The following is a 24,949-nucleotide window of genomic DNA, read 5'->3' on the forward strand; positions in this document are numbered from 1 at the left end:
TGAATCACATCCCAGGATGTTAGGTAATATAGTCAGTTCCAGTCTTCCCAGCTGATGAATTATTTCCCAAGCATAAATAGCTTATAGTGGAAACCACACTGGAAACTTTGTTATTATATATTAAAGGCAACACTTTCCTTAGATGGCAAAATCCTAGAGCAGTGATTCTTAAACTATCATGCATTAGAACCACCTGTTCAAACACATACTGCTGGGCCCCATCCCTGGAGATTGATTCAGTAGGTCTGGAGTGGGGCCTGGGAACGTGCATTTGTAACAAGTTCTCAGGTAATGCTGGTATTGCTGGTTCACAGACCACACATTGACAACTAATGTATTAGAGAGTCTGAAACTGCTAAATTTTTAACTTTTTCAAAAAGAAGAGAATAGGGGGAAAGGAACCACACAGATGTTTCTGAAACCATATAAAGACTCTCCTTGGGCTTCCCTGGTGGTGCAGTGGTTGAGAGTCTGCCTGCCAATGCAGGGGACACGGGTTCATGCCCCGGTCCGGGAGGATCCCACATGCCGCGGAGCGGCTAGGCCCGTGAGCCATGCTCGCTGAGCCTGCGGGTCCCGAGCCTGTGCTCCGCAACAGGAGAGGCCACAACGGAGACAGGCCCGCATACAGAAAAAAAAAAAAAAAAAAAAGACTCTCCTACCAGCTGAGTCTGTGGTTCATAACCAAAAGAGGGAATGTGGCCAAAATGGTTGCTAAAAAACTGTCACTCACTATGACTTCATAATAATGACTTTTATCTTGTATTCGTTCAACTTATCTGTAAGTTGAGAGAAGGCTTTCAATTCAATCTACCAGTTACTGAGGGCTTATTTACTTAGGACTGTGCACAGGGATAATTAAAATAAACTTTGCTCCTAAAGGGACTCAACCTTGCAAAACATGAGACACAAAAATAATTACAGGGCTTCCCTAGTGGCGCAGTGGTTGAGAATCCGCCTGCCGATGCAGGGGACACAGGTTCGTGCCCTGGTCCGGGAAGATCCCACATGCCGCGGAGCCTGTGCGTCTGGAGCCTGTGCTCCGCAACGGGAGAGGCCACAACATTGAGAGGCCCGCATACCACCCACCCACACACACCCACACCCACACACACACACACCCACACACACACACACACACACACCAATAAAAATAATTACAATACAAATGGCAATGGCCACTTTTATAACGGATGTGTAAAAAACAACAGAAACATGTAAGAAATGATTTTGCTGGGGGGAGAGGGCTTATATACTCACAGAAACCTTATGCATAAAATCTGAGTACAGGGACTTCCCTGGTGGTGCCATGGTTAAGAATCCGCCTGCCAATACAGGGGACACAGGTTCGAGCCCTGGTCCAGGAAGATCCCACATGCTGGGGAGCAACTCAGCCCGTGCGCCACAACTACTGAGCCTGTGCTCTAGAGCCCGCGAGCCACAACTACTGAAGCCAGTGCTCCTAGAGCCCGTGCTCCACGACAAGAGAAGTCACCACAATAAGAAGCCCGCGCACCGCAATGAAGAGTAGCCCCCGATCACCACAACTAGAGAAAGCCCGTGCACAGCAACGAAGACCCAATGCAGCCAAAAATTAATTAATTAACTAATTAATTTTTTAAAAATCTGAGTGCAGTCTTGTCAGTTGGGGGAGATGGCCTTGCTCTAGGCAAGAGGAAACAGTTTTGAGCACAGTGTTGAGAAGTGGCAGAAATGATTAGTTCTACATAAAGTTCAAAAAATTCAACATTTTGAGTGCTTTTATATGCCAAGCACTCGTTAAATGTTCATGCTATTCATAAAAATAAGACAGTCTATGGCCTCAACACCTCACAATTTAGGGAAAATGACAAGCATCCTCTGCAGGCTAAGCAGCTTGGAGTTCTTTCTATAGAATAAATGATGTCATGGATCTGACTGGTGGCAGTATGAAGGATAGATCCAAACTGAGAAAGGAGTTAGGAAACTCATTCAACAATCCAAATGAAAAATGAGTCTGAACTAATTAAGAGTAGCTCTAGGAATGGTGAGAAAATGATGGATGTAAGACATGTTTACAGGATAGAATTAACTGAAATTATTGACCATAGAGTGGAGAGTAATACTGTAAACGGAATAAAGGAAGGCAGGCTGAGAATTGGCTTTGGAGGCACATACAGGATGGGCTATGGTGGTGAGATGTTCAGATGTAACCAAAAAATGTGGATCTGCTATTCAAGAGAGAAGCAGAGACTAGAAATATGCACTTGGGAATTATCAGCTTAGGTGGAAGTTGAAGCTATGGGAGGAGATGAGATCACTGAGAGGATGAAAAAGGAACTGAGGATGGAACTTTCTGCATAATTAGAGTTCTTTCCAAGTGATTCACCAATGAAGGTAATACACTTTTATTAGGATAAGATATACCAAAATAGGAATTAATCCCTTCCTATATCTGGGCAACACTTAATAACATTAGGTAAACAATTTATTATTCTGTTTTTGGAGATTAAAAAGAAGGGTCTCCACATGTTCTTGCTGTCAATGACTCAGATAGAAGGCACAGTATCCATGCCAGGAGCTCCCAAAGCAACATTAGACTTTACTTGAGTAGACCATGTAATGCTATTAGCCTTAACAAAGAATCCTTAACCTTTCATAAAAATAGCACCTATTTGGTTCCAAAGATTATCTTGGGAAATGTTCTTTGAAAAAGCTAACGTTTAATCCCAACTAAATTTTCTCAACTTTTAAAAAAGGAAAACGTACAGAATCTCAGCCTAAAGCCCAAGGCTAAACCAACTCTCACTCTGCAGTAGAGACCAAAATGAAACAAAGCCAATATGCCACAGACCAAGTGATTCCAGAGGGGGAAAAAAATCAACAAGAATTGTAACTCCCGTTTTACACTGTGATAAAAGTTTGTGAGTTCTGCAATGTTTATGTCCTTCTTCCTGCCTTCTGGTCCACTTCAATACTTCTGTAAATACTAACCAGATATGATTTTGGAAAATAAAGTGCCCAAGAGATTCTCCACTTCAACAATGGCACAAAATGGGAAAATTCCTTCTCCACTCTGGGCCCCAATGGTCTCTAAATTTAAAATTTTGAGGAAACTCAATAGAACTACACTGAATTTTATTTTCAATTTTTTTTTATTTTATTTTTTTTTTTTTGCGTTACGCGGGCCTCTCACTGTTGTGGCCTCTCCCGTTGCGGAGCACAGGCTCCGGACGCGCAGGCTCAGCAGCCATGGCTCACGGGCCTAGCCACCCCACGGAATGTAGGATCTTCCCGGACCGGGGCACGAACTCGTGTCCCCTGCATCAGCAGGCGGACTCTCAACCACTGCGCCACCAGGGAAGCCCTATTTTCAATTTTTAAAAAATGGCTTATGAAAACAAATGACTCCTTTACCTACGGACCATATTAACAATGTGTTGAAATTGCAACTTTCCCACTATTTAAATTGTTATAATGGCAAAATTATTTATATGAGTCCAAGGAAGGTTTGGTTCTACACACTGTTCATGGAGATCTGTACTTCCTCCCAAATCTCAACAATTAATAAAATTATAGTTCATTCCAGGAATTTCACTTGCTTCTCCAAAGGGGTTAGTAACATTAAGAAAATTTTACATTTAAACAGGAGAGGAGAAAAAAGGAAGCCACTGGACAAATAATTCTTAAAGCAATAAGCAACTTCACCACCACCACCCATAAATGGGAATTTAACATAATACATTCAATCTGTTGTTAAAAAGAACTAAGATCCTTCTTGTGGAATTTAGTAAGCCTATCTAGAAACAGACTATCAATAACACTTTTTTAAAATTAAATATACTTCCAGACAATGGAATATTATTCAGTGCTAAAAAGAAATGGGCTATCAAGCCAGGGAAAGACATGGAGGAAACTTAAATGCACAAAGCAAATCTAAAAAAGGCTACATACTATATGATTCCAACTATATGACATTCTGGGAAAGGCAAAACTATGGAAACAGCAAAAAGATCACTGGTTGCGAGGGGCTAAGGGGGAGGTGGGATGAACAGGTGGACCTCAAAGAATGTTCAGGGCAGTGAAACTATTATCTAGTAATAATGGTGGATATATGGCATTATACATTTGTCAAAACCTGTAGAAGGTACAACACCAAGAATGAACTCTAACGTAAACTATGGACTTTGGGTGATAATGATGTGTCAACGTAGGTTCATCAACTGTAACTAATGTACCACTCTGGTAGGGATGGTGTTAGTGGAGGAGGCTGTAAGTGTGTGTGTGGGCAGGGGATATATGGGAACTCTACTTTCTGCTCAATTTTGCTGTAAACCTAAAAGCACTCTAAAAAATAAAGTTTATTTAAAAAATTAAATATACTAACTGAAAATACTTATAATTATGTACTGAGATTTATCTGCCCTTGGGATTGAGTGTATCTGATTGCAGATAAAATTTTTAATGATACATAAGTGCACAACTACCTTTGAGCAATGAGAATTCGGTTTTGCCCAGACATGCTAAGTAACATCCACCTATGTTGTGTTTCTGATGCAAGCACAGAAAACACAGGGCTCTTTTCTAGCCTATAAATCATCTTAAACCTTGAGATCACCCTATCTCCAGTAGGCTATCTTTACTAATGCCCTCCTAATTCCACTGAACAGAAATCTCCCAGCTTAAGGAAAAGAATCTTACCCAGTACAGGAGGAAGTTTCATATGTGTTCATCACATTAAGTACTCGAGGGCAGATATTACATTTATGGGTAAAATAACCACATAATTTATCATCAAAACGAGAACACTTTTAAGAAGGAAAGGGGTGTTATGAATAATTTTGTTGCAATAGGCACAAACAGAATTATGATCACCCTACTTTGGGAAACCTGGAGGTTGTGTCGTGTAGGATCAAGCAATTAGAGTGGAGTTATCCCAGAGTAAAACTCTAGGCCAATTAACTTCCAATTCTAAACACAGTATATTTGTGATTTACAAATTTTTCCCAAGAACGTTGAGCAATAATTTTCTAAGAACCCCTTTGATTGTTAAATAGCTATGCCTAAAATTTAAATGTATCTAGTCCTACAAAAGCACCTCCAAATTCCTTAGGTGTTTTTTTTTTTCCCTCTATCAAAACTGATAAATCCTCAACCCCATTCTCCAACCATTATTTAGTAGCTATGCCACCCTTGGTTCAGATAATTTTCCCATTAAACGGAATCTCTTGCCTTACTGTAAAGTATGCAGTATATAATCAAACCCTACTGCCTTGATTTCAAAAGACAGTATACAAAGATCAATGAACCCTAGTATTTGAAAAAGGTAGCTCTCTACTTAGTAGTCTGAAAGTATTATCATATCTAGCAAAATTATAAAACCTGCTAGAGAATAGGCCAAGACTGACTCTCTAGAATGTTTTATCAGGTGCTCTCTGATAGTGTTTCAAAAATGAATGCCAAACTGCATGGTAATAAAATGCTAGGCATATCAATTTAAATTGTGACTTTTAAAAAAGTATAAGAATGTGTAGAGGGTCTTCCCTGGTGGCGCAGTGGTTAAGAATCTGCCTGCCAATGCAGGAGACACGGGTTCAAGCCCTGGTCCAGGAAGATGCAACATGACACAGAGCAACTAAGCCTGTGTGCCACAACTACTGAGCCTACGCTCTAGAGCCCACGAGCCACAACTACAGAGCCCGCACGCCTGGAGCCCATGCTCCACAAGAGAAGCCCACGCACCACAACAAAGACCCAACATAGCAATAAATAAATAAATAAATAAAATTTTTTAAATGAAATATTGTATAGAAATCGTTCCATTTAATAACACGGGTTATATGTAACACTCTATATAACATATATATTAAAATATGAAACCTCAGTTCCCTTGTGTGTATAATTAGAAGATTGGAACAGATGATTTCTAAGGTCCTTTCAGCTCTAATATTCTATAAATCTATGTATTATAAATGCTCAATTAATTGAAATACAGTATTCTATAAATCCATGAAGATACATGAGGCAATAATGTGTTTGTGAGAAAGAGTATATTTTAACAAATTATAAATCATCTAGAAACCAGGATATGTCTCTAATTTTGTATCCCCACAATTCCTTGCTATATATATTATACTCAATAATATTTGTTAAAAGAATGCTGAGAAACACAATTCTCATTAACCAAGGGTTAAGCTTAAAACCCTTTCATTAAATTTCATCCTATTAACAACTTAAAATGTACTAGTAATTATGAGTACTTTAATGAACAGTACAATAAATAAAACCATCTTTCTTTGACTAGGGGAGTTTTTCATATCAGAGCCATCTTTCTGAATATCAAGAGAATCATAAATTCTAGGAGACTAGGCTATGGCATATTTGAATTTACCAGCGATTTCGTAGAAGTTACTTTTTATTAAAAAAATCAAATCCCTAATGTCAGTTTGTTTTCTTGCTATGCATCATCCATTAATACTAATAGGCAAAGAAATAAAAATTGAGTGTAAAACAAGTTTCTGATTTGAAATTTTACTTTACAGTTAAAATGCAACTTTCCCATTCTTTTTCAAATTAGGTAATGATGCTACCCATCATCAATTCTAAAAAAGAAGGAAGTTCAGATTCCCTGTAAACCTCCTAGAATCAAAAACAAACAGCCTAGAAATCTCTTTCTTTGAAAAGATAACCTTTAAGAAAAACATCTGTGGGGAAGGGGCAGGGAGTAGGACATTTTCTATTTTTTTTTTTTTTAAAAAAGAACATTCCAAAAAGATTACTGAACACATAACTGAACGTCTCTGAAACCAAATTATTATAACAGCAGCTAAGCTTTATTGATCATTCATATATGTCAGGCATAGTGCAAAGTATATTATATAATTTAATTCACTACCCCTTAAGGTTGTACTGTCATTCTACAGATGTGCAGAGGCAGGATGCACACCATGGCAGTTATAATTCCAGAGCTCAAAACACTATACTATACTACCTCACTAACAGCAATGTTTTGTTTACTATGGACAATTAGAACTAAATAATATCTTACATACATTATTTAATTCAAAAACATTTTATCTTAGAATGACTGTCACACAGCATGTTCTATTATACTTCTTTCTCATCACCATTACCAGTTCAGGTTTTTATCACTACACCACCATCCCCAATTATCTAACTTACCTCTATGGAACTTCTATGTGGGCCTGTGAGTTTAAAAAGTATTTGACATTACTAACTGTGACTTACTGTGTTAAGCTGGCATTCCTAACTAGTAAACTAGAACTTAGTAGTAGATCTCCAGTTCTTATTGGCAGATCTTCAAGGTGGTTAGTATCCCTAAGATTTTCTTCCCACCAAGCGATGAAACATAATAGTACTTTCAATCCTTTTCCAAGCAGGGTCTCAGTACACCTCTGTTTTCTCCTATCGAGTGCATATTCCTGGATTTCAAAACTCAGGATAAATGACAGGTAGTTCTTTCTCACAAAGAAGCTGACAAACCTTGCAATAAAAATTAGTTTACCAAGTCCATTTTGCATAGGATATTATCTTTGTGCTATTTGATAGATTCTGCCTTAAAGGGATCATCTTTCTTTTGGTCTTATTTTAAACCAGGGACACATGTATTAGTATAAATATTTTAATCATCTACCTTGCAAAGTATCCACAAGATCTTTTTCAATGAGCAGATATCAAGACTACCCAAGTAGACTGTGAACCAAAAACATCCTTGTGCAAAAACGTCAGAAGTAGGTCTACAAAGGGGTCATCCATTTCATTAATTTTAAAACCCTGCTCCTTAGGCGCTAAGGATTCTTTGGAAAAATTAGATGATTCCCTCTCCCCCAAACAGCTCTACATTTATCTAATTAACAAATTAAGATCTGACTTATTTTTTAAATAAAAAGAAGAAACTTTCTACTGCTATAGGTTGAAAGTTCTTAAATCTAATTCTTGCCCCAATCTAACACTTAGATATACCATGGTCCAAAGAGGCTGTAATGTAGTTTCAAACCCTCACCAGAATCCAAAATTCCTGATTCCTGTTCACTAATGTTCCATCTACTAAAATCTGTTCCTTCCTCAATTCCTCAGAAAATCCCAATGTTCAGTCAACAATCTAAATCTATTCTCTTCTTTCATAATTACTTCTCATTTGTACACTTATCTTGTTTCAGGTCTTCATTATCTCCTAACTCCACAATTAGGTAGTACCTCCACCTTCACAATGAGGTGGAGGATCAGGTTATATTACTTACCTACTGCCCCAAACACCAGCAAAAATTATTGCTACTTCTCTTGAAAACGGATAGCAAAATTGTATACAGAATGCTTCCATTAAAATTAGTGGAGTGGGACTTCCCTGGTGGCACAGTGGTTGAGAGTCCGCCTGCCGACGCAGGGGACACGGGTTCATGCCCCGGTCCAGGAAGATCCCACATGCTGCGGAGTGGCTGGGCCCATGAGCCCTGACCGCTGAGCCTGCGCGTCTGGCACCTGTGCTCCGCAACGGGAGAGGCCACAACAGTGAGAGGCCCGCGTACCGCAAAAAAAAAAAAAAATTAGTGGAGTGGTCCCAGGAATTATTTCCATGGCTAAATAGTAAATGTATGAACATTTAAGATTTTCACCAAAAAAATACGACTGAGGATAAAAGTACAGCAATATATTGTTCTTTTTCCATTTAATGAAGCTTTTCCCTGTTTGGAATGAGAAAGGTCCTCTCAGTGTGCCAATTTCTATATCAAGAATTCAGTCATCAACATAATTCCCTTCAGTGACAGTAACAACAGATGTATCCTAGAGGCTCCATACACTTACATAAATGAAAATATCTGTCACTCCAATTACTATACTCAAAAATGAAGGGTATAAATATCACGATGAATTATAACATAATTAATTCTATTAGAGCATTACAGTCTGTAAATGACATATCTACAAAGAACAAGCTTTGAAAAGATACACAACTACTGACAGTGCTTATTCCTGAGGAGTGGGAATCGAAGGGTAAAAGGGGGAACTTTAATATTTTACTTAAAACACCTAAGTATAATTCGAAATTATCATGTTAAGCAAGTCCTTTCCTAATTTTTAAAAATCTAATAACTTTCCTTCTTCTTCAAAATTTTAAATTAAATAATTCCATGTCAAAATGTTGTTTAATCACTATCCAAGGTAGGAAGAGTCATCCCCTCTGCCTGCTAATATTGCCTCCTGTAGTTAGCTATATTTATTCTTTGAAAGTTCAACCTGATGAAAACTTCATTAAATTCTAGGCAGAGACAGCTGACAAGCTTATGTATCTGGTTACCTCAGGCTCACCTGGTACTACTGGGCCTGTCAAGTTTTTCCAATGGTGTATTTTGAGAGTTTAAGACGATACAATTCTTGAGCTTTTTCAGTGACAAATGGATAGTGTTGCAGAATAGTAAGGTGACACTCTTAAGACACTACTAAAAACAAATTCCACTCAAATTATTTCCCATTCTGACTTTAAATAGCTGGTAAAATACACATACCTGTTACTGAAATACAAATGCCAACAAGCTCGTACTTCTGGCTATTTCTGAGCAGTTTTCACTATAGCTTAATGCTGTTCCTAGAGTTAAGAACTACTACTCTGTATACTCTAATGGGGTTTTTTTTCTTTAATGCTTATCAAAGTTTGCCCTTTCATCCTACAGCTGTAAAATCTGATTACCCCTAACACTACCCCCACCTCATAAGTGAATTTTAATGTCTACCTGCCACGGAGTAGCAAATTATATGCTCCATGGGCATACATTTCAGAATGTTTCAGGTGTACTCCACAGTAAGAGGTAGCCTTGCAGGGTTACCTCTAAAGCACTAAAATTTAGCAGCCCACACCAAGTACCTCACAGTTCACAATCAATATTCATTACTAGCTGCCTGCCTGGAACTCCTTCTGCCTTGATGTCCTCAGTTCCTTCAGGAATTAACTTCCTTTGTAACTAGGCCTCGAAGGCTGGCTAAGCTGTTTCTGAGAAATATGGACATTATGACCCTGTGGGGATTAAAAGATTTTAAAAGCATGTAAGAAAAATCTCCACATAAAGAAAACCATTAAACAGCTACTAGGAAAAGCAAAAATACCCAGAAGTCACAATATGCAAACACACGAACTCAAAAATATCAGTCAATTAAGCTAAATTTTGTCTATTAGAAGTATAATAGAATTTGCTACCTCTCTGCCCCTCAAAAGGATTCAAATAAAACAGGACAGAGAATTTAAAAGTGCCAATGTTTATCTAGAAACAATTGAAGATACCAGAAAGGACAGGACCAAGTAGATATGGGTAAGAAGACACTAAAGTTGAGATAGGAGAAACTGGGGGTGGGGGTTAGACCTTACAAAAATAATATATACATATCACTAAAACATAGGGCTCAAAATCATATTGTGGAGGAAAACAAAGATGAACAACAGCATCTGAGGATAGGAACAAAGAAATAAAGCGCAGGTACTGCTTTAACCATTTAGATCAATTGTGTTAATTACTAAAGAAAAATGAAAGTTAAAAAAAGTTTCTGGGCTTCCCTGGTGGCGCAGTGGTTGAGAGTCAGCCTGCCGCAAGGGATGCGGGTCATGCCCAGTCCCAGGAGGATCCCACGTGCGGCGGAGCCGCTGGGCCCGTGAGCCAGGGCCGCTGAGCCTGTGCGTCCGGAACGGGAGAGGCCACAACAGTGAGAGGCCTGCGTACCGCAAAAGAAAAAAAAAAAAACAGTTTCTGCTGCTAAAGTATGAAAACAAGATGTACAACAAGATGTATATGCCTCTAAAACATTTTACACGAACCAAGAAAATGTAAAGCTTTCAAGACACTCACTGGGCAATTGAAAGAAAATCATACACCAGAGTTTCCTAGTAAAAATCATGTTGCTAAATTTCTAACTCAAATTTAACAACTATAAAAATATGTCACTTCTATAGCATAATCTAATTTTGACGGTGCAATAAAGTACTGCAGTACTAGCAAAATTACCTGCTCCAACGTTACTTCAAAAATAAATATATATGCTAAATAAAGATCATTGCTCTGCTAAGATTGAAAGCTAACCTCAAAGACTAAGGAGGCTATTCTACTGAAATAGTTTGGAATCTGTACGTTTAGTGTTACAAGCATCAGGCTCCAAATAGCTTAAAATGATCAGGCTCCAAATACCTTAAGTAGTAGGTAGGTTGTGTGTTAACCTAAAAATTTCATTTTAACTACTTCCTTGTTTCTGTTAGAATTAAGCAACTAATATCCCCCATATTAGAGATTTCAAATTTCATAACCATTTCACTATAAAGCATAGCTGGCTTTCAAACAGATTAAAAAGTAAACCAAGATAACTGAAAGGATATTAGTGGCAGAGAGAAGATCTTATCAAACATGCATCTTGTCAGCTATCATGCTAGCTCATTTATGCATGTAATCTCATTCTAACCTGTGAAGGTGTGTATTATTCCAAATAAACAGATGAGGAAACAGAGTAAGAGGCTTGGCAAAAATCAAGACTCCAATCCAATCTCTTAGGCTTCAAAATCCATATCATAATTCTTTGGTGAAGAGGACACAAAATGCAGGCCCACTGACAGTTTTATTTGACCAGCACAGTATTTTTAAAAGCCCAGCTTCCAGTGTTTTCAGTCAAAGCATGTATTATATTCTCCACTTTAGCAAAAGGTACTTGCCTAGCTCCTATGGTAAACGAGTTTACAATCCCTGCTTTAATGCATGTCAACAAAAAGAATAAAAACAAGTGAACAGCTGCTCTCCTTGCCTGTCCATTCCTAGAAGAGGTGTGGCTTTGACCAGGGGTTGTCCCGGGAATTAGGTGCTGTAATCCTTTATCAGAGGATACTTACAAGTGCAGACACAAAATGGAGATATTCTCAACAGGGGCTGCTCTGACTTTTATGGAGCATTCTGAAAATTTGTGGGTATATTTTTGGTTAACACAATGATTGGGATAGTATTACCAGCCTTTAGTGGGCTGGGACCAGGGATCTTCACTATCCCCAAAAGTAGGAAAAGTCTTGCACAACAAAGAATTGTCCCTCTTCCTACACAACTTTCAAACGACATTCAAGATGAAAACTTGGTCTGAGCCTAGAACCTAACTGTTTTAAATACACCACAAAGTATTCTTGCATGGTTTTAATCATCATTCAACTTTCCAGGAATGCAGTTACTATGTAAAGTGAGGATAGATTGTACTTTTGCTTCATTTGGAACTTTACCAAGAGTTGTTCACCTTCTGAGAAAATCACATTATCAATAGCAATGCCACCTGTGATATCTGAGTCACTATTACAGCACAACTAAGCCTGCACTTGTAGCTGTCACATTCCTGGTTTTTCTACATATGGACAAAAACAGCAGACTACACTTCACTGTCTTCCTGTGATGTCATGCCTGCGCATTTAGACTGAACTACTGAATAAATATTTTACCAAGTTATTTTCTCCTTTATATTACATTCAAGGGATTATATATATATATTTTCTTAATAGTGTATATGTAGGTTAAAACACCTATGAATTTCACTTCAGGACAGCAAAGGCGAGTTACAAAAATGTGTTATAAAGAGAGGATACAAGAAAGATACCTGACATTGCTTTCTGTCACATACCTGGGGGAGGGAGAGAAGGAGGATGAAGGGTAACACGGTGTCCCTGTAACTAGGTTTAACTTGAGAACAGTACTGGGAGGTACGTAACAAAGATTATAAAAAATTCAATATTGACCTTCCCTAGCAGAGGGAGATAATTCAGTGAAAAGGCTAGTCTGGTAACAACCATCTAAAATGCACATGTTATGATATGATATAGTCATAAAACCAACCCTGAAATAATCTGGCCCTTCTCACTAGAACTTTATTTTCCTCTTCACTTTCCTATGAACTACCAGAGTTGTAGTTAACCTATTAAAAGTAAACACTTTTTAAGTACCAGGCCCTATAATTCAAAGCTATACATACATGCCACTCTACAGTAAAGCAGTTTATAAAGCACTTTCCATACATTATCATCTAATCTCATAAAAACCCTACAGATTAAGTATTATACTAATTTAAAAAATAGAAACCATGGGAACTGAAATAGAATTCAAGGCTACTGACAAATCCAGCACTCTTTCCATGCAACTACATTGCCCCACAAAACAACCTTTTGAACATAGTTTTTATTTACATTTTACAAGGGTGACAGACTGTATCAATTTACTTATCCAGTACTATTGTCTCCAACTCAGTTTAGGCATCAAATTTAAACTATACTAATTTTCTAGTTTCATCAAAACCATGAGTTATTTTTAATACTTCTTAAAACTGCCTTAAATATATTTCAAATAAATGTTTAAGTATAGTTATTGTTATGCTTTATGTTACTTAATATCATCGACCCTGAAGCCTATTACACTGTTCAATTCTTATTATTCTTATAGCCACCTCACACCAGTCCACACCAAAAGAAAAGAAGGTAGATCTCTTATAGTGCATGACTGACACAGTGACATACCTCTGAATAAAGACCTTACAATAAATCTAATGAAACCATGATTTTTTTCTTAGTACTGAAATTTAACAATAAAGAAATTACACCCCTCATTCACTTTCCCTGACTCTCTAAATCAGGTGGTTATAATTAAGCAAGTTAAAACTATTCTGAACCCACTAGGAAGAAAAGGGTGTGGTCAGTCACATCTTCATTCATTCGTTTTCTTCTTTCAAGACAAAAATGCAAATATGTTCCAAGCCCCTAAGCAAAAACTGAAAAAGGACAATCCTTGAACCAATAGCCTCAGAAATATCTCTATCATATACCCTCAGGCAATAGTGCCCTAAATTTTAAAATATTTTAGGTAAAGAGAGAAAAGGGGAACTGCTAAAAAAAAAAAAAAAAAAAAAAAATCCAGCCTGAGGCCCTCTCCTCACACCCTTCTTGAAAATAGCTTTAATTTTTAGAGAATAAATGAAAAACTGACTCTGTCAAATGTAAGGTAGCAGAATTGAAAAAAAAACATATAGAAATGTGATGTAACCAGAATAAATTTATACTCCCCTAAACTACTTACTCATACAAAATTTGCAATGTAACATGATTTTGCTCATATTAAACCTACTTTTTAAAGGTTTCTTTTAATACACAAAAACTCACCAAATTACAAGACTCTGTTAAGTTCTAAATGGAAGATCAAAACAGCAAAAAAGACATTCTTCTAGGATCACCAGATGTACGAAATAAAAATTCGTAGTTGTTTATCTGAAATTCAAATATATCTGGGTGTCCTGCATTTTACCTAGGAACCCTACAGTCTTCGAGCTAATTAAAGTGAGCTCCCACCTCCACTAAAGTATCGCAGCACCAGCTCCACTCATAAAACAGGCTGGGGCTTCTGTCACAGCAGTATTTTGACTGAGAAGCCTTAAGAGTTAGTCTGGAAGTGCTCATTTCCTGATGATAAGCCTTTCTTAATAGCAAAAATTTACCACACAAAAGAAAAGTCTAATTTCTAAGAGCCAAAGGTTAAACTTTTACGAGGTTCCATCCAGTCTAGTGAATGAACTCTTACAAAGCTTATGCTTCTGTGTGTGAAACAGAGATTGGAAAAATTTCAGTGTAGATTTTTGATAACTAAGCAAAAAAGTTGCTTATGAAGGTTACAATAAACAGAATCCTGTTTACAGGCAGGTCTTAAAAGCTACTTTAATGGATTCCAAAGTTAATCTACCATTTTTCTTGAATTCATAATCATAGAAATTTAGAGTTAGAAACAAACTAATTTCTGACCATTAAAAACTTCTGGAAAGGGAATTCCCTGGCAGTCCAGTGGTTAGGACTCTGCGCTTTCACTGCTGAAGGCATGGGTTCAATCCCTGGTCAGGTAACTAAGATCCCACAAGCTGAGTGGCGTAGCCAAAAAAAAAAAAAACCACTTCTGGAAAGCCCATCTCATTTCCTGTTCACTCCCATAAAGGTTATCTTCTCCTCTTGAGCTCCTAAACAAGTAATAGATATAACAGAAAGAGATACTCTCTTGTTTTACGAGGTCCCTGTCAACCAGCTCTTTGCCCTACTTATAATGGCTCTAACTATGAGTGACTGCAAATAACTCTATTCTTCTGCTAGTTTCATTTAAATCACCTTTTAAATACTAAACCTATGCTTTTCTTCCCAGTGGTCTAGGTCACTGCTCTTTGATACAGCCCATCCATCTTTGGAGACTGCCTAATTCCCTTACTTCATTTACACTGCTACCTTGAAGGTATTAATAGATAATCACATCCCCCTAGTGCTCCCTTTTCCTAATTTTAGCTCCTTCAGGCTTTTCTCCTAAGTCTCATGCTACCATCAATGTAGAACTATCTGCATCTTTTCCTAAATGTGGTTGGAAAGTGTCCGTAATTACTTGGAGTTCAATCCTAGTAAGAAAATAGAAACCATAATTTTGATATGTGATCACTATCTTTGTCTAAGGGTAATTCAATGACAGTTCACTGCAAGTTATTTGAAACCTCTTTGTACTTGCTCTTTTCCAGCTTCCTGGTTTGCATTAAGGCCATTTATTTCATCTTCCTTGATGAATTATTTGAGATTCAGCATAAACGATATTTCCATGCTGGAGCTGCTTAGCTATTTTTTCCAGGTGCTCCACAATGGTTTCCAACCTGTTAAACTTGTATAATCAAAAAATCCTAAATTAAATTTAACATACTCATTCAATCTATGGATTAAAAATTATTTCACAGATAGTTGCCAACACAGTACAGGACATCTTGCCTTTTTTTTCCTTCAAGAAGCAATGTCTAAAAATAAGAAAATAAACTTGCTACGCTAGGATCTTAAACAGGAAAGGCAAATGACTCTTCAGTGATGGTTCTGCTTTCCATCTCTTCCCTTGGCCAGTGTTCAAGTCATTCTGTACTCACCAGAAATGTGCATCAGAGTAAGCATTCAGCTCAGAATAAATTGTAGTGCTCCCAGTCCTGTACTCAAGCAATAACTCAAAGGTAGGGAATAATGACTATATGCGCTGATTTAAAAGAAAGGACAACTAAACATACTGGGAAACTTGTGCTTTGCTTATGATATTCAAATTTTTGTAGCTTTCCCTTTTTCTGAAATTCAAATGGAGAGGGGGAATCAATATTATATAAGTAATGGGTAACATTAATTAAACAAGGCTATATTTTCTTTACTAATGATGACTAATAACAGTACATGTTGATATTACTGATAAATGCCTCATGAAAGTCCTTATGTTTACAAAAAATCATCATATTACTTCAGACTACATAGTATATAAAAATAAAACAAAACTACTCCATACTTGAAAATGCTGTTTTTCAAACATGAGTCTCATAGCCTGTTAATGAATTACGAAATCAATTTAGAAGGTCACAATGGTTTCCTTCAAATACATTACAGAATAAGGAAAGATATTATTTCACAAAACGTTACATATTTCTGCATATACTTAGTCACATAGTCTATTTCTTTATCTGGGTCAAGACAAAAGTTTGAAAGACTTTTGCTAAAAGGCTTTTATATTTTTACAGTCATTACAACATAATTACATATGAACCAAATTATTTCTATTTTACTAATGTAAGTTAATCCCTAACTAACTACATTTTAGCACCTAGAAAATTTTAGTTTGTAATGTTAATTTTTCAGGTTATTTTTAAATTAATACGCAGCAAGGATGTGGCTAATAACTGTTGACACTACATGATGATTATATGGGAGTTTATTACATTATTCATGCTACTTGCTAATGTTTGAAATTCTAACAAAATGTAAAACAGAAAAAATAGGAAATGAACCTACCCAATAAGGTAGTATAACGAATAAATTTATAAACTGAGATTTTGACACTCTGTTTCTAAGGAATATCAATCTACAAACTTGCTCAGATTGTAATTCAGGTAACACTTGGGCTGCCCTGTTCAACTATAATGGACAGGTTTATAGGTCTTTAACAAATGCATAGGGACAGGAGAAATTAATTCATAAACAGAAAGCAAAACTCCTCAAAGGATAACATAAAATACAATTAGTTAAGTGTGCTTCACTGCCTCTTCAACACTCAACTACTTTTCAACCAACAAAGAGAACACAAAATATCTACCTACCTGGCAGTGATTTTCATTTCTGAATTGTTTAATTCACACTGGCAATTTTCCTAGCAAGCTTAATATGCGATCTCTATAACAGACACCATTCTGCCTTCTTTGAAACATGAACTACAAGTGTTGTCTGAAGTAGGTTTACAGGCAGTTGGATTCAAAACAGTGCATGGTCTCAAAGTCAATTTTCCTTAATTCCAAAAAGTTAGTTTCAAAAAATTTATTAAAACAAACTATTCTCTCTCTAGGCCTTTTAACCATTAGAAGCAGTACCTAAACTGTAAGGTCCACAGCACTGTGTAATTTTAGAACTGGAGGGAATTTACACATCATGTAGTCTAGTGGTTTACAAATACTATCATCAGGAAGAAAAGAAAAATCGATGACATAATTTATATATGCAAGCACACTCTCACTTTTTTAAATGTATCTTACTGCATATGGAACATTTTGCCTTGTTAGTATTCTGTCAGAAAGGACTTGACATTTTGTCTTGTATTTTATACTTAATCACTTTTAGAATGTGAGTATACATTTGGAAAGGATTAAAACTATGGGTGCAATTTGGAACTTTATATTTTCTAATAATAGAGCCTTACATAATATACAGAATCCTGACACCTTCAGAGTGATCTCAAATCATCTCATTATATTTCACTGTCTAGTCAATTTGAAGCAATACTTGGGTGTAACAATGATATAAATCAAGACAAAGCAAAAGGAAGCAAAGCATATCCAAATTGACATACTTCTGGAAAAAAACCATAAAGCATACCATAAGGTTGCAGTAAATAAGATTATTTAGAAAGAAGGTTAGTCTTAAAACATTCCATAACTGTTTCCAGAAATGCAAAAGAATACCATTCAGTACTTTTCAGTACAATGTTTCCATCAAAGCAGGCCACAGCTTTAATGAAGAGATAAGACTAGGTTTTTTAAATTTGAAACACAATTAAAACAAGAAACAAAACAAAACAAACAGCAGATGTGTGAGGAACACCAAATAAATCTACCACTGAGCAAATAAATGTAGCTACCTAGGGGAATTCTTTAAGTATTTAGTAAACCCCCATTTCCACACAGACCAATTAAAAGTTCTCAACAATAATGAAAAAGTAACCTCGTTAATTAAGTTTGATTAATAAATGTCTATTTTTTAATATACATAAAAGCAAGCAACAACAACAAAAAAATTAGGCCTACTTTCAATTTTAGACAACATAGTAAACTGGAATTGTACAAATCCTGACTCTTGAATAAACCTGAAAAACATACAATTTACTTGTGTATTCAATTTTTAAATGTAAACATCAATACCCTTGGAATAATGTTTTTACATAGGATCAGTACAGTATTTTACTTTAAATTCAGTGAGAAGTTTACTTCTATATATATAAGCCTATAAAATTCACCAGTTTATATTCAACTAGTTTTACTGGAGAAGTTTCCTGCTTTCACGAAGCTCATTTTTACCAACTAAAATTAGGAATTCCGGGGGGAAAAAAATCCACAAGAACCTCACAATTTAAAAATGCATTATCTAAGGTGCTTAAAATTAAGCTCCATATCATCAATGGCATTTATAAAAATTCATGTAAAATGATAGTGTTTTGTTTAAAGAGGAACACTGAAAGCAAGGCCAACTGTTCACAGGCAGTGATTTTGCATCATTACATATTTTAATTTTGATGTTTGGATATACTTTAGAGGACCCTGGTCTATTTATTCTTTCTAACAGATTCTATTTTTCCAGATGCTTGTCAAAGGAAGATTCATTCCTCATTCTTGCTTCCTGTTTTTCTCCTTGTACTATTACTATAGCCTTTCTTCTGTCTTTTCTCTTATAACTTCATTCTCTACTTCTGATCCTGTCCAGACTGTGCTCACTGTAAACAAACTGAATAGACTGCCTCAGAAATTTTTTCACACAATTCACTTCTTCCAAAATTTCTTTGCATTTTATTCAAGCTTTTATTGAACATCTCCTGTGTGATATCCAGAACAGTCTCATTCATTAATATTTTCCTACATGCTTCATTTGTATAGATATTAACACCTTATCTCCTTCCCAAATTATCTTGAAAAAACACCTTTACATAGACCCAGCAAAATTTCAGATTTTAAATATGAAACATCTTACTTTGAAAAAGTAGCTCAGGGGGCTTTCCTGGTGGCGCAGTGGTTGAGAGTCCGCCTGCCGATGCAGGGGACACGGGTTCGTGCCCCGGTCCGGGAAGATCCCACATGCCACGGAGTGGCTGGGCCCCTGAGCCATGGCCGCTGAGCCTGCGCGTTCGGAGCCTGTGCTCCGCAACGGGAGAGGCCACAACAGTGAGAGGCCCGCGTACCGCAAAAAAAAAAAAAAAAAAGTAGCTCAAACTAAATAAATGAAAAACAATGTCCAAATTGACAGAGCACTTTTCTAGTCATATCTGGTCATCTCTGCAGGCCCAGTTAAATATTTACTTTTATTTAAAAAATAAAGACAATACAATTACATTTTGTCTTTTATTAATGTCTAAAGGTATACTCCACTGGAGGAAAAAATGTTTCACATTAAAACTGTATTAATGAGAAAAATCAAAGGATTCCTTCAAGACAAAACAGTCTAATTTTTCATGAGGATCTGTATAACTCACACAAAGTCAGACCTGTAATAAATGTCAATCTTAATTTATGGTAAATGTTTGGACTGTAGGGTACATTTATATATAAATGCTTTTATTGCCTTTTATTGTTTTAAACCTTGGTATACTAACACGTTAAGCTCTGTTGTGTCTGACAACACAAAAACCTACCTGCATCTTTTTCTAATTTGGATCCAGGAATCTTGAAGAACAAAGACTAGAGCCCAGGAACAGATCCTGATGTTGTAGCATGGCCTTAACCACCCTGGTCCCCTGACCAATTTCTCATGCCTGGGTGCTTCATTACATCAGTAGTGACACTGTTGTCAGCTGCCTGAGAGTCTGGAGGCTTATGATCTCCTTAGGAAATGCTAACAAATTCCAAGGCAAATAGTTTCTTCTGGTCATTTAAAATCTTATTTGGACTAATTATGTTAAGATTTGCTGCTTGATATTTGGCATGTCGTTTGTGCCACAGTTGCTACAGATAACACGTCTTCCATTGCTCATTTTAGTTCACCCAAAGGAGGGATGCACTATCAATAGCAATCGTCTAAAAACATACTCTGGGAAAGAAACTGCCAAACCACTGAAGCAAACAGCACTTGACAGAAAAGATAAAGATTCATGAATCATCTAATGCAAATACTGGCACTGTTACAAAGCACAATGTTCACAACAATCTAGTATCACCCAAGCAAAATGGTTTCTTAAAATTTAGATCATTAATAAACTCATTTTAGATCATTCGACTCATCTTCTCCCCTTAAACAGTGTTAATTGTCTATTTTTATATTTTCAGTATGAATATATTACATTTTTACAATTCACATTCATTCATCAGTTAACATCTCCAACACTTCACTGTATGCCAGGCACAACAATCTATTTCTCTTATTCACAACAATGAGATGCTATGAAAAGGTGCTACCTAGCCATGAAAAGATAATTAGTTCACTGAAGGAGAAAGAAAACCATGAAATCTTCCAGACAGTGAAATGGAAGTATGAACTTCCTCACCAGAATCTACAATTGCAGAGGCAGCACAGCTGGTCACTTTTATAAAAAAGTTACATAAGCAAAAAGCACAAAGCTGGGGCCTTCAAATGGCCTACTTAACTTTTTCAAGATGACAGTGAGCAGCATTAACAATTAAATGCTTGATATATACATGAAGAAAAATAATTAATAATGGTATTTTTAAAGGATAATAATAGTAATAGATAACATTTACTACTATAGTAAGCAAACATTTAGTACATATAGTATTGTTATGCTACATATAGTAATGTAGCATATGTTACATATAGTAACAAGTGTTACATATAGTAAAAATTTACTCCCTACTGAGACTCACTATATGCCAGGCAGAAACCTAAGCGCTTTATGGTCATTGCCTCATTTAATTCTCACATCATCCCTGGGGGATTGACATTATTATAAACCCCATTTTACAGATGATAAAACTGAGACTTGGAAGTATTAAGCATTTTACTCAAGGTCACTCAGCTACCAAGAGATGGGACTCAAACCCAGGTCTATCAGGATCCAAAGTCTGTGCTCTTGATCACCATATAACACTGTCTGGTTTAAACTTATTCAATTTTAATTTCACTCTAAAGCTTTCAAAGTCTTACCAGGAAGGTTATATTTTAGGACAGGTTTCTTCCTTTAAAAATGACACGTTAAATAGGATTTTACTTGAAACTATGGTCCTACAAGTCTAACTATTTGGATGGGAAACAAATTCTATCTGAATGAAAAACCCTGAATCCCTATGGTAATGGGTCACAGCTAGAAGAGACCTTGAGAGTCATCTAGTCCAAATTCTTCATTTTAGGAATAACAAAAAACATCTATACTCAGTCTAAACTACCACATACTCAATCCAGAAATACTTCGGTTTGGGGACGTTTTTTAAAAAGTCATCATTTTAAATAGATAATCCAACTTTTCAAGATCATCCAGAGCATAGTATCCATTTCTGAAAAACACTATAAGAAAATACAAACTCCATGACATGAGGTCAGATGATTGTAGAGCTATTACCAATTGAAAGCTTTAATCTTACAGACATGCTATAGAAAGCTATAAAATGGCATCCTTACCTACATGGACTAAAACTCAAAAAAACAGCCACTTCTTCCTTGAATTAAATTTACATTCATTTGGGTCAACTACAAGCTCAGCTTCACTTCACCAGTCATGTCATGTGACTGAATTCAAGCTCATTTCAAGGAAAAGGCTGCACTATGCTGTATTTAGAACACATATCACTGAGAATAGCCAGATAAGTCTTTGTAGGCCCATCCAAAAACCTTGCTTTAGTTGCTAAGAAACTACAATTTCACCGTTTTATAAATTTTTGAAGAAGCTACGCCAGCACAGAGATTGAACATGTTAAGATAAAAAATCTCTCACCTACTGTGCCAAATGAAACCTTGCTTTTTACACAAATTGAATATGTGAAATTATTAGGCTTAAGTCATATTGTTAACACAGACTAAAAACTGATAAGACACATCAAACTAACTCTGCCTTGCCTTCCTTAGTGGCCTCATGCTTTGGAGGAAAATAGGGAAAATACCCATTATGCTTCATATATTCAATGCTAGAGACAGAAAAATGTTTCCTTCCTGACCCCTGCAGTGATAATTCAAGGCCATAAAGCATACATAAGATTTTATTTATACAATTTGGTATGACAAACACTTATATTTAACTGATGCTTTTTCCATCTTTACTGATATATTTTCACTGTAATCTTCAACATTTTAAGCCTAGATTCTCCTTAGAATGCTTAACTCCATTCGCTTTTTTAAATGAAAGCCATTTTAATTTCAGCTATTCGAAGAGTAATTTTAAATTGTTCTAGCATAACAACAAAGAAACACCGAAGAATTAACAAAAGTATAGTTCACTCTTCAATACAGTCATGTATGAGTTCACCTTCATAAATTTTTTCCTATAAAAATATTTTTTAAACCTCTTAAAGGTTGTTTCCACAAGAGCAGAAATGGGTTCACAATACTTCTAATCTCATCTCTGAAAGATCAATTCAGCAGCTGAATTGTAACACATACCTTTAAAAATCGGAATCTTTTTTGTCTAGATTCCCCGTCACCATGCTTCCCCACCATTTCTCCATCTTCTCTAAAGAGCTTCAGTTCAAAACCCAATTCTCTCCTTTCCACTGTACCATGCACACATCCCAGGGACTACTTTTATGTTCCTCAGAAATAATGTCCCTTCTGTCTTGAAACTTTTCGATCTTAAAAACCCACTTCCTCTCTCTCTCTCTCTCTCTCTCTCTCTCCAGTGACTGCTCTCAATCCCACCACTGCAGTTTCAGCTGTGTGTCCCTGCCTTCCCAAAGGCCCCAACCAATATCAAACAGCACTTGCCAAAACTCAGCTCCTCCCTTCCCTAATATATCCTCCACACTGCAAACCAACATTACACCCCCGGCTTCCTGCATTTTACTCCCTTCCCTTATTTTCTGTCTTCCCCCACCGCCATCTCTATAGCCAGAAACCCTTATTTCTATAATAAATAATTCCCCCTACCTCAGTTTCAACTCTTTCTCCCCATCCTCTGCTCCTTTTTCCTCTCCTTATTTAGAAACTCCTTTTTGCTCTCCCAACCACTACCCTAGAACGCCCAACACTCCACCCTCCTTAGTAAACCCAGTTCTCTTTCCCCATCTCGTTTAGAGCCACTGCTGCTCCTCTTTCCAGATCCCCTACTGCAGTCAACCCACTATCTTGGCTTTCCACCCACCTTCCCTCCACCTCCACAGCCAAGGCTCCCTGATTCTTTACCCCCTCCTTAAGGCTCTAGTACTCTGCTCAATATTCTTCAGTACTCCCTTCCCCCCACGTCTCTCTTATTTTTTAAGGATATCACCAGTCTTACGGGGCCCCACGAGAACCCTGGACGACCCCAGTGACCCCAGTGTTCTCTTGGGGAGCCTGACACCACTCTCCGTCACCTTAAACACAAATGCCTGTCTCGTGCGGCCCTTAAACGCTGCGCCCCCTCCTCGCCGCCCCCGCTACGCCAGCTCCTCACGTCGGCTTCCTCGGGGTCCCCTTCCCGACTCGGAGCGACAAGCCCCACGACGTGGAGTCTCTAAGTCAACAACACCTCAGGCTCTTACCGGACGCCCCCACCTCTCGGATAGGTGCCTCCGGTCCTCACACCCGCGCCTCTTCGAACTCCCGACCGGCATCTGCTCCTCTCGGGCCCACAGACCCCCAGACTCCGACCGCCAGCTCCCCTTCCCCTGGCTCCACCACCTCCTCGGGCCCCGAACGGCCCTCTCCGGCCGCCAACTTCCCTCAGCCCCCGCCCGGCCCGCCCCCGGCGCCCCGCTTACCGTTCTGAGCGGCGCCTGGCCCTGGGAGGAGGGAGCCAGAGACCAGCAACAGAGAGAGGGCCAGGGCGCTGGGGAGCGACGAGCCCGACATTCTCCCTGCAGAAGACCGAACAGCGAACGGGCCGAGGCCGGAGCCGGGGCCGGGGAAGGGAGGGGAGGGAGGGAGGGGGCGGGCGAGCGCGCGAGGGAGAGAGCGAGGGAGGCAGCCGTGGCTCGGCTCCGTCCTTCCCCGTCCTCCTCCTACCGCCGCAGCGCCCAAGCCTCGCGAGACCTTCGCTCCCGGCCGTGGGCGGCTGAGGAGCAACGGCGTCAAGGCTCGCGAGAAGAGGCGGTCTCAATCGATCCTCCTGCCCCTCGGACTCCGCGTTCCCGCGCCTGCAGAGGCTGATTGGCCTAGCGCTAGATAGGTCACGTGTCAGGGCCACGTGACGGGGAGAGGCGGAGCTCCTCTTTTCGGCCCTGGGGAAGGGAGAAGTCTGCATTCTGCTAATTCCTCTGTGAATGCGGGGAGGGGACATAAATAAGAGGAAGCTTTGGGACTATATTTCTCCGCCCATCCTGCCTTTCAGTTGTTGGAGCCCTTGGCTGCAAAATTTAATGCAACGCCGACTCTTTTAAGCCTTCCTCTCATTGTTCCCTATCAAAGTCCTGCTGTTTCTTCCTTCTGGACTTTGACCTTAGACCCTCTACTGGCATCTGGCTTCAGCCTCCCATTTTAACCCCGTGTATTAACCTCCTAGGGTAAATGATGCACTCCCCGTGCCTGGTATTACCTTGTGCTTTACTGCCTCTACATCTGCTCCCTCAGCGTGGAACGTCCTCC

The 24,949-nt window shown here is 38.1% G+C and overlaps 1 protein-coding gene across 4 annotated transcripts in view; it reads right to left on the minus strand.

The window, feature by feature from the left end:
* Positions 1-24,431, minus strand: part of NPTN (neuroplastin) — a 66,988-nt gene extending 42,557 nt beyond the window's left edge. For 2 of the 4 annotated variants that reach the window (XM_067029334.1, XM_067029335.1), the window contains exon 1: positions 24,127-24,430. In XM_067029334.1, coding sequence (XP_066885435.1) covers positions 24,127-24,217 — 91 coding nt within the window. In that variant the 5' untranslated portion in view covers positions 24,218-24,430. Of the gene's footprint in view, positions 1-24,126 lie in introns of all 4 variants that reach the window. The other 2 variants (XR_010839707.1, XM_059057549.2) reach the window with 2 other exon arrangements.
* Positions 24,432-24,949: the final 518 nt, after the last annotated feature.

The sequence above is a fragment of the Kogia breviceps genome, chromosome 3 (genome assembly GCF_026419965.1).
Source record: "Kogia breviceps isolate mKogBre1 chromosome 3, mKogBre1 haplotype 1, whole genome shotgun sequence".
In the NCBI taxonomy this organism is placed as follows: domain Eukaryota; kingdom Metazoa; phylum Chordata; class Mammalia; order Artiodactyla; family Physeteridae; genus Kogia; species Kogia breviceps.